General features: G+C 33.6%; 3 protein-coding genes across 3 annotated transcripts; all 3 read right to left on the bottom strand.

Moving 5' to 3' along the window:
• Positions 1 to 2,927: 2,927 nt before the first annotated feature.
• LOC141679291 (secreted RxLR effector protein 161-like) lies at positions 2,928 to 3,524 on the bottom strand. The gene has a single exon (XM_074485794.1). It carries the CDS (start codon positions 3,522 to 3,524, stop codon positions 2,928 to 2,930), a length of 597 nt encoding a protein of 198 aa, XP_074341895.1.
• Positions 3,525 to 5,655: 2,131 nt separating this feature from the next.
• Positions 5,656 to 6,482, bottom strand: LOC141679290 (uncharacterized). Its single transcript, XM_074485793.1, has 2 exons — positions 6,285 to 6,482; positions 5,656 to 6,057 (listed from the first exon to the last, which is right to left on the bottom strand). Exons 1-2 carry the CDS (start codon positions 6,480 to 6,482, stop codon positions 5,656 to 5,658), a joined length of 600 nt encoding a protein of 199 aa, XP_074341894.1.
• A 5,552-nt stretch (positions 6,483 to 12,034) lies between these two features.
• On the bottom strand, positions 12,035 to 13,014 carry LOC141679289 (uncharacterized). Its single transcript, XM_074485792.1, has 3 exons — positions 12,757 to 13,014; positions 12,458 to 12,670; positions 12,035 to 12,187 (listed from the first exon to the last, which is right to left on the bottom strand). Exons 1-3 carry the CDS (start codon positions 13,012 to 13,014, stop codon positions 12,035 to 12,037), a joined length of 624 nt encoding a protein of 207 aa, XP_074341893.1.
• Between the last annotated feature and the right edge of the window lie 1,111 nt (positions 13,015 to 14,125).

Raw genomic sequence — 14,125 nt, 5'->3', positions numbered from 1 at the left:
GACTCTTAAAATAACAAATCAAATATATTTTTTTTTCTAAAATTATTATCATATCACTAAAATAGATCTTGAAATCCTTAAGATTGGATCATTAATAAAAAAAATTTAAAAAATCGAAATATCAGCATGGGACTAACCCTCAGTAAGAAGTACTGGTCAAACTAATAGACTGTTAAAATAGGAAACCAAATACATTTGTTTTTTTTATAAAATTTTTAAATATCACTAAAAGATATAGATATTGACATCCTTAAGGTTGGATCATTCATAACAATTTTTAAAAAATTGAAACATCAGTATGGGACTAAGCACACTAGTAAGAAGTATTAATCAAACTAATAGTTGACTCATAAAATAGGAGACCAAATACATTTATTTTTTAAAATATTTATCATATCACTGGAAGATATATATCATGAAATCCTTAAGGTTGTATCATTCCTAAATAGTTTTTAAAAAATTGAAATATGAGTATGAGACTAAACACTAGTAGGAAGTATTGGTCAAACTACTAGTTGACTGTTAAAATAGAAAACCAAATATATTTATTTTTTTCTAAATTTTTAATCATATCACTAAAAGATATAGATCTTGACATCTTTAAGGTTGGATCATCCATAAATAATTTTAAAAAAATTGAAAACTAAATACTTAAATCGACTAGAGAGCATAAACTGACCGTTGTTGACCATTTGTAAACCTAGGATACTCGACTGAACTTATATAAACCTGATCGATCCAAGTAAATTTGACCGAAATCATATTTCTTATAGTCAGTTTTTATTTGGTCATTTTGCAAATTCAGTATGATTCATTTGGTCGGTTTAACGTTTCGGTCTCTTACCGAATATTTCCCAAATCGACGTAGTAAACAATCGGGTGGCTACAAATGTCAATCGATTTATTTTTTGGCACAAGTTATATGACAGTGACACGTGGCTTTGACGGTCAAATAAGGTCAATGTCAATCTTGATCTAATACGATCAAATATGCCCAAAGCCGATCGACCCCCAACTATATATGATTTACTTTTAGGTTTGTAAAAAACAGTCTGTATTTTGATAAAAAGTACCTATTTTCAGGGTCGATTTTGACTATGTTTGTTGTAGTCATTGGCTTAGTTACATGCATGAGTTAAATAATATGACATAATATACTAAATATAAAGACTATAATGCACTTTGAAACAAATAATTTCTTAGTTTAGTGGTCATGTAATTAGTGCAATGCATTACCCTCCAAAAAGCGTGCTAGAAGATGTATTTAGGCATATTGTTTCAATGACCAACAAGATACTCTCACGAAAAAAAATATATCACTAATTGTTTTGCTAGTTATAAAGTAAACCATTTAAAGACTTTATTAACCATGGTCCAAATAGAATATCAAAGCATGCACCTGCAAATAAATTAGTAAAGTTGATCATCCTCTCGTTTTTTCACAAATTTCTTTACATGCTCATTGAAAGTAATCCAAAAGTATAAATCTAATAATAGGCACAATTTTATAACATATCCATGTGGAGGAAACTTTCTATAATGTTACAGACAACAATAGAGATAGAAGGTGATGTGTCCAAGTGAATTTTGGAAAAGGCTTCATAGTCAAATGGTAGGAATGGCTCCAAACCCTACCTAAATTACTTAAATAGGATCATACATTTTTTGTTTTTATGAGGGTAGCAGGGTAAAACAACCTTAGTACCACTTAGCTCTCAATTTTATGTGTACAATACTAACCCTTTTACAGGTTTTCAAGTGATAATTAATATGGTAAATTATGACCATACATATTTGGCCAATATATGTGCAATTTATGCTTTTTATGTTTTCATGTTCCTATAGTTAATGAAATTAAAATTTAAATAAATGATTTTTGTGTGAAAAAATTATGAGAAGTGGCAATGTAAACTATTTAATTGATGTTGTTAGATTTTTCCATTACTCCATTGCATCCAGCTAGGTTTAAAAATTTATAATTACAGGGATGGCATGGTTTTATTATCAAATAAATATATGAAATCAAATATTGTTGTTGTGCACAATATTTCTACGTATGCACATAAAAACTAATGCTGCACATCAAAATTTCTTATCCATCATAGAACTCAAACCCTCTCATTTTCAAGGAAGTAGAATTTTCATCTACTAAATAGGTAATCATGGACCGTAGAAACTTTGTTGGGGAGTCTAAATTTGAAGAAGGAAATGGAGGAAGTGGCTCAATAAGAAAGTGGAGAAGTAGAGAAGAATTTTGGAGAAGATTTAGGACTCAAATTCTTCCTAACAACCTCCACAATGTCCATGGGTACCAGGTGTTGGATGTATGAATCTTCCTCTCTTTTTCTTTATTTTATATACCTGTGTTTATAAGTACGTAATCTCTAAATGGTTTTTGGGGTTTTTGAAGGACGGTCCTAGGGTAAATGACCCATCTTATTTATCATCTCTGCTGGCATCAGTACCGCCATCCTCCACGCAGATTTTGTTGCATTCAAACTTATATAACTATACGTATATGTGTTTATATGAAACAGAGAAACAAGAGCTGATTAGTAATTAGAAGACTTGCTTATTATTTCAGAAAATACAGTTCAACCAACCGTCCTATAAACGAGGACCACCTCCACCTGAACTCCTAGTTTATCTCTACTACTAACTTATAAATAGAACTCCTACAAAGACTCCACACGACTCAGTCATGCAACCAATAGATACAAATAAACAAAACACAAACTAATTAAATTTATTACAAGTTTGAGATTAAACCCAACAATTATTCCCTTAATCTCAAACTTATTTCTCTAACTCCCTAACTCCCAGAAAGTTGCGCATCTTCTCAAACTTAATTGTTGCAAGAGCTTTTGTCAGCCCATCTGCTCGTTGCTGATTGCTACTGACATGCTTCACAATGACGTCTACACCCTCTACACATTCTCTGATAAAATGAAATCGTATGTCGATATGTTTGCTTCTTCCATGGAACATAGGATTATGGCTAAGTCGATTGCTGAATTATTGTCAATAAACAATACTACTCGACCAAGTTTATCATCTGTAATGTGACTTAAGACATTCTTCATCCAAATTCCTTGACAAGCGGATGCAGTGACAACAATGAATTCTGCTTCACAGGACGACAGAGCCACCACCCTTTGCTTCTGGGAAACCCATGATATTAAGCTCTCATTCAAGTAATAAGCCATGCCTCCTTTACTCCGTCTATCATCTATAGTTCCTCCCAGATCACTATCAGAGTAGCCAGTAACTATATTGTTTCCGCTGTTCTGATTATAAATCAACCCAAACTGTAATATTCCGTTGACATACCGGAGAATCCTCTTCATTGCATTCAAATGCAATGCAGTTGGACGTTCCATATAACGACTTACAATTTTAACAGAAAAAGCTATATCTGGTTGAGTGTTTACCAGATATCTTAACCCTCCTACTAAGCTTTTGTACATTGTTGCATCAACTACACGTCCCCCTTCATCCTTAGAAATTTGCTCTTTTGGGTCCATCGGGTATTTGGTAGGATTGCAGTCCCCATGCCTGCCCTTTTCAGTAACTTTTCTGCATACCCCAACTGTTTTAACTCAATGTAACCAGCTTCCTGCTTCACCTCAATTCCCAGATAGTAGCTGAGCTTTCCCAGATCTGTCATGTCGAATTTCCTTCCCATTTGTTGCTTATACTCTTCGATCTTCTACACATCTGCACCAGTGATCAAAATATCGTCTACAGAGACGACAATTATCAAACAATCTTTCCCTTTTTCGCTCGCATAAACAGCATTTTCATAAGGACAACGCTTAAAATCCAAACTCCACAGGCTGGGATTCAATTTTGCATACCAAGCACGCGGTGTTTGTTTTAAGCCATACAATGCTTTCACCAACTTGTAAACCAAGTGTTCCTTCCCAATATTTTCAAAACCTTCTAGCTGAGCAACAAACACATCTTCAGTAATTTCTCCTTTTAAAAAAGTAGTTTTCACGTCTAAATGATGGACTTCCCATGAGTGTTTTGCTGATAGAGATAACAACATTCGTATTATCTCAAGACGAGTGACAGGAGCGAACACTTCCTCATAATCAATTCCATGCTCTTGAGCATACCCTTTTGCTACCAAACGGGCCTTGTGTTTTACTACATTTCCAGCTACATCCTTTTTAAGTTTGAAAATCCATTTTAAACCAATAACTTTATGTCCTGCAGGTAACTCCATAAGTTTCCACGTACCATTTTTTTTCGATTGAGTCAATTTCAGTCTCCATAGCCCTTTTCCAGTGTTTATCTTTTGAAGGCTCCTTGAAGTTTGCAAGTTCCTCTGTCCCCATTAGGTATAATTCTTCATCTAACACTACTTCTTCAGTGTCGTTATACACATCACTCAGCCTGCGAACTTTTAAAGGTTCAACGCTATCATCATAATTATCACTATCTAGCCTCGATGATCCTGATGCAACCAAGCTCGAAGAAATAAACACTTGTGTAGATGGAGTAATCTGTGATGAAGACGTATTTGATGTACTTGAAGGAGTCCCAGGTTCATACTCCTCGCTGCTTTCTGAAGAGAATTATCTGCCAGCTGTTGTTTCAGACATCCTGCTTTCATTCTCATCATCTACTTGATCAATAAGTGGAAAAATTACTTGGGAGTCGCCATCCTCCCTTTCATCTGACCATGTCCAACATTTTTCTTCCTAAAAAATTATGTCCTTGCTCATATATAGCTTATTCTCTTTAGGGCTAAACAATCTATAATCCTTGGTACCGGGTTCCTTTCCCAGATTTATCACCAATATACATCAATCATCTAGTTTCTTCATTCTTTGGTTCGGTATCCTCATGTGACTCAAAAAACCAAACACTCTAATACGAGATACATCTGGTTTGTCATTTGTCCAGGCCTCATAAGGCGTTACAGCAGTTAGAGCTCTTGTTGGAAGTCTGTTGAGAACGTAAACAGCATGTCTCACAGCTTCTCCCCATAATTTAGTTGGTAACTCCTTTTCTTTCATCATGCTTCTGACCATTTCCATCACTATTTTGTTTCTTCTCTAAACCATGCCATTTTGTTACGGTGTGTATGGTGTAGTGTAGTGTCGAGTTAATCTCATTTCCTTTCAATATTTCTCAAATTCAGCAGACATAAATTCTCCTCCCCTATCTGTTCTCAATACCTTAATCTTTCGACTATCTCCATTTTAAACCAGTGCCTTGAAACGTTTATACCCTCCAAATGCTTCACCTTTACTTTCAAGAAAATAGACCCACATAGCACGACTGTAGTCATCTACAAACAACAAAAAATATTTCTTACCAGATGTTGTTGCCGGAGTGATTGGTCCACATAGATCCGCATATACAAGTTCAAGAGTTTTCTTTGCACTGAAACTGGAATAACCAGGTACTCCCTTCCTTGCTTGCTTTCCCATAAGACATCCAGTGCATGGGTCATGTGATTGAGTAATTTTTGGTAGACCTCTTACCATCCTTTCTTTAAACATTAATGCCAAGGCTTGGAAATTTACATGACCCATTCGTGAATGCCATAACTTTGACACTTGATCCACCTTTTCATCAAACACTTATAATTTTTTGTCTCAATAATCAACTTGTCCAGTCGATTTTGTGATCTCTTGACCTTCATGAGAAGCCTTCATTCTTATCAAAAATCCATATGTATTCTCCTCTAATCACAACTTTACTTCCCTCTTCTATTAGTTGTCCAATGCTAATAATATTACTTCGAAGACTAGGAATAAAATATACCTCGTTCAGTACACGTTCTTGACCATCCTTGCACTTCATAGAAATCGAGCCTCTACCTTTGATTTCCATGGTTGATCCATCCCCAAACTTCACCTGACTAGTGATCTGTTCATCAAGAATTTTGAACTTCGATTTTTGCCCAGTCATATGATTACTGGCGCCATTATCTAAGTACCGCAAATTGGATTCCACTTGGTTACTATCGATGTTTTTTGCCAATTTCAGTTTCATAACTCTCTCGTCTAATTGCAGCAACTCCTTCTTAGACTTGTCAAACTTCGCCAGTAATAAGGCTAGTTCATCATCTTCTATTTTGGCCAAATTCGATTCTTACTTTTGTTCCATTTATCGTCTAGGCTTGCGGCACTCTGTTGTAAAATGACCATACAAGCTGCAGTTGAAGCATCTAACATGACTCTTGTCTCGTGCCTTCACAAATGGTGGTCCATCACTTGACCTGCTACTTCTTTTCAGCCATTCCTCCCGAGTAAACAGCAGCTTGCCTTAACTAGCTTTCTCTTTTTCCACTCTTCTTCGGTGAGCATCAGTTTACCCTCACTGGTCTCAACCTTTCCTTTAACTCGTTCCTCGTGAGCGTTTAACGAACCCACGGCTTCCTCTACTGTCATCATATCAAGATTCCCATATTGCTCTATTATAGAAGTTATCTGCAAGAATCTCGAAGGTACAGCCCTCAACATTTTTTTTACAACATATGACTCCTACATCTCCTCCCCAAGCGCTCGAATACTTGTAACTAGCCCGTTGAGTTTCATGTAGAAATCATCGAGTTGATCTAAATCCTTCATACACAGAGCTTCAAATTCTACCTTTAAATTCTGAACTCGCGTTTGTTTCACCTTCCCAGCTCCTTGGCAAAGCATCTTTATTACTTTTCAAGCTCCTTTTACTGTTTTTTTCCAGCGATAGACAGCAACACGTCTTCAGGGATAGCGTGATACAACATTACCAATGCAATCTTATCTATCTTCACATCAACTGGCACCTTTGGGTCACTTGCCTCTATAGCACCACACACTCATTGCGCCTCCATAATAACTATCATCTTGAGAGCCCATGTAGTGTAATTACTTCTGGACAGTATTGGATAACTCAACCTGAAGGATACTCCCTTCATCTTGTTTGTATCCACAGTTGACATATCTGAGTCTTAACTATACCCTGACAGCTCTGATACCAAAATGTTGCATACAAATTTATATAACTATAAGTATATGTGTTTATATGAAACAGAGAAACAAGAGCTGATTAGTAATTAGAAGATTTGCTTATTATTTCATCAGCCTAATGCAGTTATATCAGAAAATATAGTCCAACCAACGATCCTATAAACCACACTATACCATAAATTGGCTTTTGCAACCAAATTTCTGAAAATTATCTAAAAAATGTTGCTATTGAAAGATGATTTCATGTCTATTGCAAGGGGTTTTAAAAACATTGCAATTGAATCAATAAAATTTGGAGGTTGTTACAAAATGTATGCTATTGCAATGTATTACCTAATTGTTACAGTAGATTGAAAATTTGGGACCAAAAGCTAGGCGGGCAATCTGAAAATTTCAAGCGCGCTTGGTAAAAATATTTCCCGGCTTATGAAATAAAAAAACAATAAAACAATAAAATACTCAAAACACTGATTGATATACACACTCAGACACACAAAATACAAACAAACATACGCAAGAATTGAAGAACCAAAACACAATCTATTTAGATGTTTTCACTCACCGCAAGAAGTTATCGATCTATCTCTCCAACTGTTGTCTCTCTAGCGTTGGATTCAATTTCGGTTTGTTCATCTTCCCACATCAAGTTCTGTAATTTTGATTCAATTTAGGGTTCTTCTCACAAAATTTCAGTTGGGGTTCTTCTCATAGATTTTTAATTTTAAGGTTCTATTTTTTAATTTAGACTGTTTAATTAGTTTTTTAATTAAATTAATGTAAGATTTGAGTTTTATAGTTTCCTAAAAGTTTGAATCGAAGATATTAACATTTCAGTGGCGTGGACTTTTTCTTCTCCCTTCACAAGCTAAAGGTTTTTTTGTGATATATGGGTTGTGATATTTTAGATTTAGTTTGTTTGTTGTTATTGCAAGATTTTTGGAATAAGCATTTATTGTTAAGTACCTGATCTTATTATATTGATGGTAAAAAGGTATTGGAGAAGTGAATATACTATGCTAAAAATATTTCTTTGAAAAAAAAAGAAATCTTGCTTGATTAATTTTAGTTTCCCCTTCTATAGGAGGGATCATGTTATTCATTGGAATTAAACAATATATTCATTGGAATTAATTTTCGTTTCAGCTTTCAGGGGCTCAACTATCAAGTTATGCCAGCTTCTTAAGTAAAGGGGATGTTGCTTTGAGCATTCTCTTGACCAGCTCAAGCAATATTGCCTCATACATTGTTACTCCTCTTTTGACAGGCCTTGGTAAGGTCTTACCGTGTCTACTGTTCCAGTCAATGTAATTGTAATTTTAAAAAGATGATTCGAGATTGCAAGGAACACAAGTTTTTAAATTTATTCCATTCATCTGTCACAATACAAGTCAAGTATTATGAGCGTCATATATTTTTTGTTGCGCATGTATGGAACCAAGGTGCTTTATCATGCACGTATATAGATTTCCAGACACATATATGTTCTTTGCATCAATAACAATAGTTAATATTTGTTCCACTAGATATAGTCTAGATTGTTGCTACTATTTCCGTCACCAGGTATTTCTGTTTTATTTTGTACTCAGCATTGCAGAGTCTTTGTAAGGGATATTGAATATAAGGTTTTTATGCTGCTTCAATTTCACCCTGCATTTTTGTTTTAAGTTCAACAATACAATATTGCCATATCTTTATCCACACCTTACTCGGGATGACGTTCATAGAGCAAATCAGCTAATCAACAATGTCAAGGTATTCACTGGTTTTGTTTTGGCTCTTTAAGTTTCTAACCTGTTTATTATGTTTCCAGTTGGCCTTCCCAAAACAACGAAAAAGTCTGCACCACAGTTATATAATTCGTCCAGTTTATAATGCCATCACAGCTGTGCCACCTCCAGGTTTGTATATACAATTTGGCCCATCTGTTATCTTTAAACAATTTTAAACCTCTCCTGGATATTTTATGCCATTATAACTTGTTGCGTTTTTATTTTTTCTATATTAAGCAAGTGTGATTTTGACCAAACCACCTCTGAAATCCATGAGGGTGAAGAAAATACTATTAATCTAACCTTCCAAGCATGGGCATTTACAGAGTATAAGGATAGATCAGGCCTTCTACATTGGTTCTGTAATATTTGGTTTAAAATAAAGTCCATTCTTGATTAAGAACTATGTTATGCATCAGTGATTTTGGCATTTGTAGTGAATTATAATTATTATAGTGCCCTAAACTAATTGGAAAAATCAGATAGCAAAATAAAAATCAGCGATGATTAAATTGGTAGGGTATTCTTGGGCCCTTGCTTTCTAGCAACAAAGTAAGCTATTTATTTTCATCTCATATGTGTGTGTCAATTATATGATTCCTTTCGTGATAAACTAAACATTACTAGAGTAGAATTTTGTTTTCAAAATCTGCCCAGTCTTTGAAGTGATGTTTATATACTTAAAAATTCGAATATTCCTGGAGTTTAACATAAGAATGGTTCAAAATGATGTTCTTAATGTCACTATAAAATTTTACATTTTTGTTTGTCAAATTTTGCAGTCCATAAAATGTTGATTATAGCACAATGATTGTGGGAACTTGCGTTGAAGTATACTGTATACAATTTTTGTCAAGGGTGATGCACCATAATTGGTGATAACGATGAAGAGGAGAATTGGTCGTAGTTTATCTATGTAAAAGAATTGTTAGATGTTACTTGTGCCAATGATAGAGATGAGACTCCGACAAGTGAAGAGGCAGAAGCTGTATACCTGATTTTTGAAAATGATTAACTAGGAATATTTTAGTCTATGTATAATTATCTTAAGATGATGTGTAAATTTTGCCTTCGTTGTTTTCTATTGAGACTTTTGTATTTTTAGACGTGGTTTGTAAGTTGGAAGAGTAGTGCTAAACTGCTTTGCGTAGATTGCTAGATTGTCTTGTGGATATACCAATTAAATTTGGTGGCTGTTAATGAAATCTAAAGGTCATGCCTAATTTTTTTAAAAAAAATTTGTGTTGCAATAGAGGGTAAAATGGTTGCCATATACTTCAAATTTTTTAATAAATGATGTTGCAATAAACTTAAGATATGTTGCAATTAACTTAAAATATGTTGCATAAGTCCATGTATTGCAACAATTATCACAAAAAAAGTTGCAAAACAATGTTGCCATAGAAAGCCTAATGTATTGCAATGTTTTTGTATTCATTGCTATAAATGTAAAAAACGTTGCTATAAACCGAATTTGTAACTTTTTTACTCTGTTGCAATATGGTCCTAAATTCGTTATCATAAACCCTTATGGCAACGAGACCAAACATTACACCTATTTTTTCAAAAAACGTTGCCGTAAACCCTATTGTAATGGATTTGTGCCATATAACAACATATTTTTAGGGTTGCTATAAGCAATCTATGGTGTAGTGCCAGGACCACCTCCACCTAAACTCCCAGTTTATCTCTACTACTAACTTATGAATAAAACTCCTACAAAGACTCCACACGACTCAGTCATGCAACCAACGAATAGAAATAAACAAAACACAAACTAATTAAATTTATTACAAGTTTGAAATTAAACCCAACAGATTTACCTCAAGGTATATATTATTGGTCATAGAAGTTCTCCACAAGTAATTCTAGACATTCGTGGGCACGAGCTTATGTCATCCTTACCGATTGATACAATAGAATATGGAGAATGAGTATCTTTTAACCAAAAACCAAAGGGAAGTCATATGTTTTTGTTGTAATTACAAAAGAAGTTAAATTTCAAATGCCTCAATAGGACTTTTTGTTCTACTTTTGTTAGTAAATGCATCCATACTATTAATCATTTGATCAATTTTTTTATTTAACTAAACAGGTGGAACCATGTGCTGGTCATAGAAATAAGAAAGCTAAGACTGATGCATCCCACGACAAAGTGCAGCTTCCTCAGAATCAAAGTAGAAGTGAAGAACCAAATTTGGAGCTCTGAATTTTCTTTTGATCCAAATATTAAAAATAGCATAATAAGATGTATGTTAACCAAATAGCTAAATTGACTCAATAGTGAGGTGTTTTTTAAACAATTTCAGTGTAATTAGAAACAATTTTAATTTATCATTTTTTATCAATTTTATTTTTTTTTAAATTTTTTTAAAGCCAATAAATTTATTCTAAACTACTATCACTACAAGAAATAAATTGGTATCTAAACATTCACCATTACTATCGTTGGTGAGATAACTCGATTGTTCATGGTAATTCTCCAATCAATATATCACAAGTATGAAAGTGCAAATCAAGAGGTAAATATTTCAATGTTTGTCTCTTTTTTACTTTGGAATATGTCGACATATATAGTACTAATTGAATTTATTGTTCTTATACATACAAGATTCAAAAGAAAGTCAAAGATGGAGATGATGATAATGATGATGATGATGATGATGATGATGATGATGCCTACAATGAAGATGATGAGGGTGGATATTACAGCAACCAACAACGCGACTAGTAAATAGACGAAGAAAACATTTTCTTCGTGATGAGCATGGTGATGACGATGGTGGACGGGCTTCTAGTTAAGTTTTAGTTATGATCGAGATGTTCTTCTATATTACCTGCTTTGAACTTATGTTTAGTTATTTTGAAATTATTTTAATGGTTTGAACAAGTCGGTTTAGTTCATGGACAATGATTTGGTTGTTATTATAATTATAATGGTATAAAGTTTGTGAATGGTTTGGTTGTTACTAATGTAAATTGTGGTATGTTTTTCTGTTTTTGGCAATGTTTAATTTGTGACTGGTTTGTATTTCGATTTTGTATATATGGGGGATGCAAAAAATTGAGATGTGTTGTTAAAAATTTTGTAGTCTAAAACTAAACGCTTAAATCGACTTGAGGGCATAAACCGACCGTTGTTTACCATATGTAAACCTAGGATACCCGACTGAACTTATATAAACCCGATCGATTCAAGTAAATTCGACCAAAATCATATTTCTTATAGTCGATTTTTATTTGGTCGGTTTGGAAATACAGTACGGTTTATTTGGTCGGTTTAAATACGGTAAATCAATAACTTACAATTTCCTTGGCTTTTTCCGCAACTATATCATTTAAAAAATTTCCATATTTGTCCTTCCTTGCCTCAATCCAGGTATCTGATCGATCTACCTCCTCTATATCTGGATGAGATTCTAAGTGCATTGACATATAGATAATCACCTTAGTAATAACATAAACATATTTGGAAAGTCAACAAGAAAACCAAAATGAATATGTTGTTTCAATAACACTAACCCATTCATTCTCATGGTTTGCATAACCTTTTCGAGCCATGCGATGTGGATATAAACTCATTGACCTTCTTTAAACTTGTTCATCATGAATTTTCTTCATAAAAAGCATCAATAAGGTTAAATAAGATCACGACTAAGTAAATATTGTATATAAATTTAGCAAAAAAATATTACGTAAAGGTAAATAGAGCCATACCATAAATTTGTTCCACGTGCGATCAGAAATAAATATGTCCCAATGACATTTTTCAATGAAAGAATAATCTGCAGGAGGATGTGCCAAAATTTTAGGTTGATCTAGATATGAAAGAATATAATCTTTGGTGAGCCGACATTTGAACTCCCTCCATTTTGAAGATGCAGATATTAAAACCATCTTCTTGGCTGATTGAGGTACAATGAAAGCCATCTACATACATAAGAAACATTAGTATCATTAAAAAATGCAAGCAAGTGAAAGAACATAAGAAACTAGATTATTTCGTTTTTTTTTACCTGCACACAGTCCCAAATCTTTTCCTGTGTGTCTTTTGGAACAGACTTCCAGGAATCATGCCAGATTGGGGCTTTTATTCTTGCCAAAACTCCAATATATGATTGCATCTCTGCCCCTACTTTACCATATGGCTCTCCTTTTGAATTAAAAGACACCACAAGTTTGATCCCCATCATCCCCATCATCTTGCGTCTTAGAATCTGGTGCATCATCACACAACCTCGCTTCAATAGCTTGAACACTAAAAACAGCGACATAATCTATACAACACACAAATAAGAATCAATATTAGCAGCGACATACATTCTCACACACACAAGTATGAAACATAGATGATTTAACATTAAAAACAGAGTTTAATATACATTAAACAGAGTTTATTCATACACATTAATTTAAAAAAAGTGTTTAATATACATTAAACAGAGTTTATTCACAAAAAACACCTAACACTAAAACATCCAACAAATATATACTAAAAACAAATTCATTCATCATAAATATAACCCCAAAATCACCCATACAAACAGACGTAACTCAATACATATTTAAAAACATATATATATTTGTAACTCAATGCATGCAAAATCCAAGATAAATGAAAACTCAAAACTGAATCAACAACAAATATTTTAAAAACAGAGATGTAATTAAAAGTAAAAAAGAAGCATGTTTTAGAAACCCCAAATAATAAAACCCTAAAAATGGTTATATAAACCCCAAATCAATCACTCAAATGCCCCAAATATAAACCCTAATCCCAAATACAAACCCCAAATCCCTAAATATGGATGTGGGTTTTAGGGTTTCATAATCCCCAAATATAGATGACATATAGGTGTGGGTTGTGTTAAATACCTCTGTTGAGTTGTTGAGTCGAATGGGAGATGAAAATCGCCGGTGTTGAGTTGAAATCGCCGGTGTTGGTATTGAGGTGTTTAGAGACAAAGTAATGGAGTAAAAAAAGTAACGGGTTAAATTAAATGGGTAAGAATGAAATTGGGGGGAGATGAAAATGAAATTGGGGGGAGATGAAAATGAAAGAAGAGGGAACTAAAAAAAATTCATTTCAAATCAACGGTTTATAATTTAGTTCTACTTTAATCTGACGATCAGTATTTTTTCCTATTATTTTTTTTTCAAAATTAAAGAATAAATTGTAAAAACTGTGTTCAAATCTTGTATTTTCAAAATATAGTTTAAACAGACTTACAACTGTTAATTTTGCGAAACCGTTGCCTGAATTAACGTAGGATAAACATTTATAAAGAAAACCGTTATGTAAGAAAGTGTTAGTTAAGATATCATTGGATAACGGTGTGTCAAAGATATCGTTGTCTCAAGTAATTTCACACAATAATTTTTGCT

This window comes from Apium graveolens, chromosome 8, assembly GCF_009905375.1.
Source record: "Apium graveolens cultivar Ventura chromosome 8, ASM990537v1, whole genome shotgun sequence".
Taxonomy (NCBI): domain Eukaryota; kingdom Viridiplantae; phylum Streptophyta; class Magnoliopsida; order Apiales; family Apiaceae; genus Apium; species Apium graveolens.
This window is presented reverse-complemented; position numbering and strand designations above follow the sequence as displayed.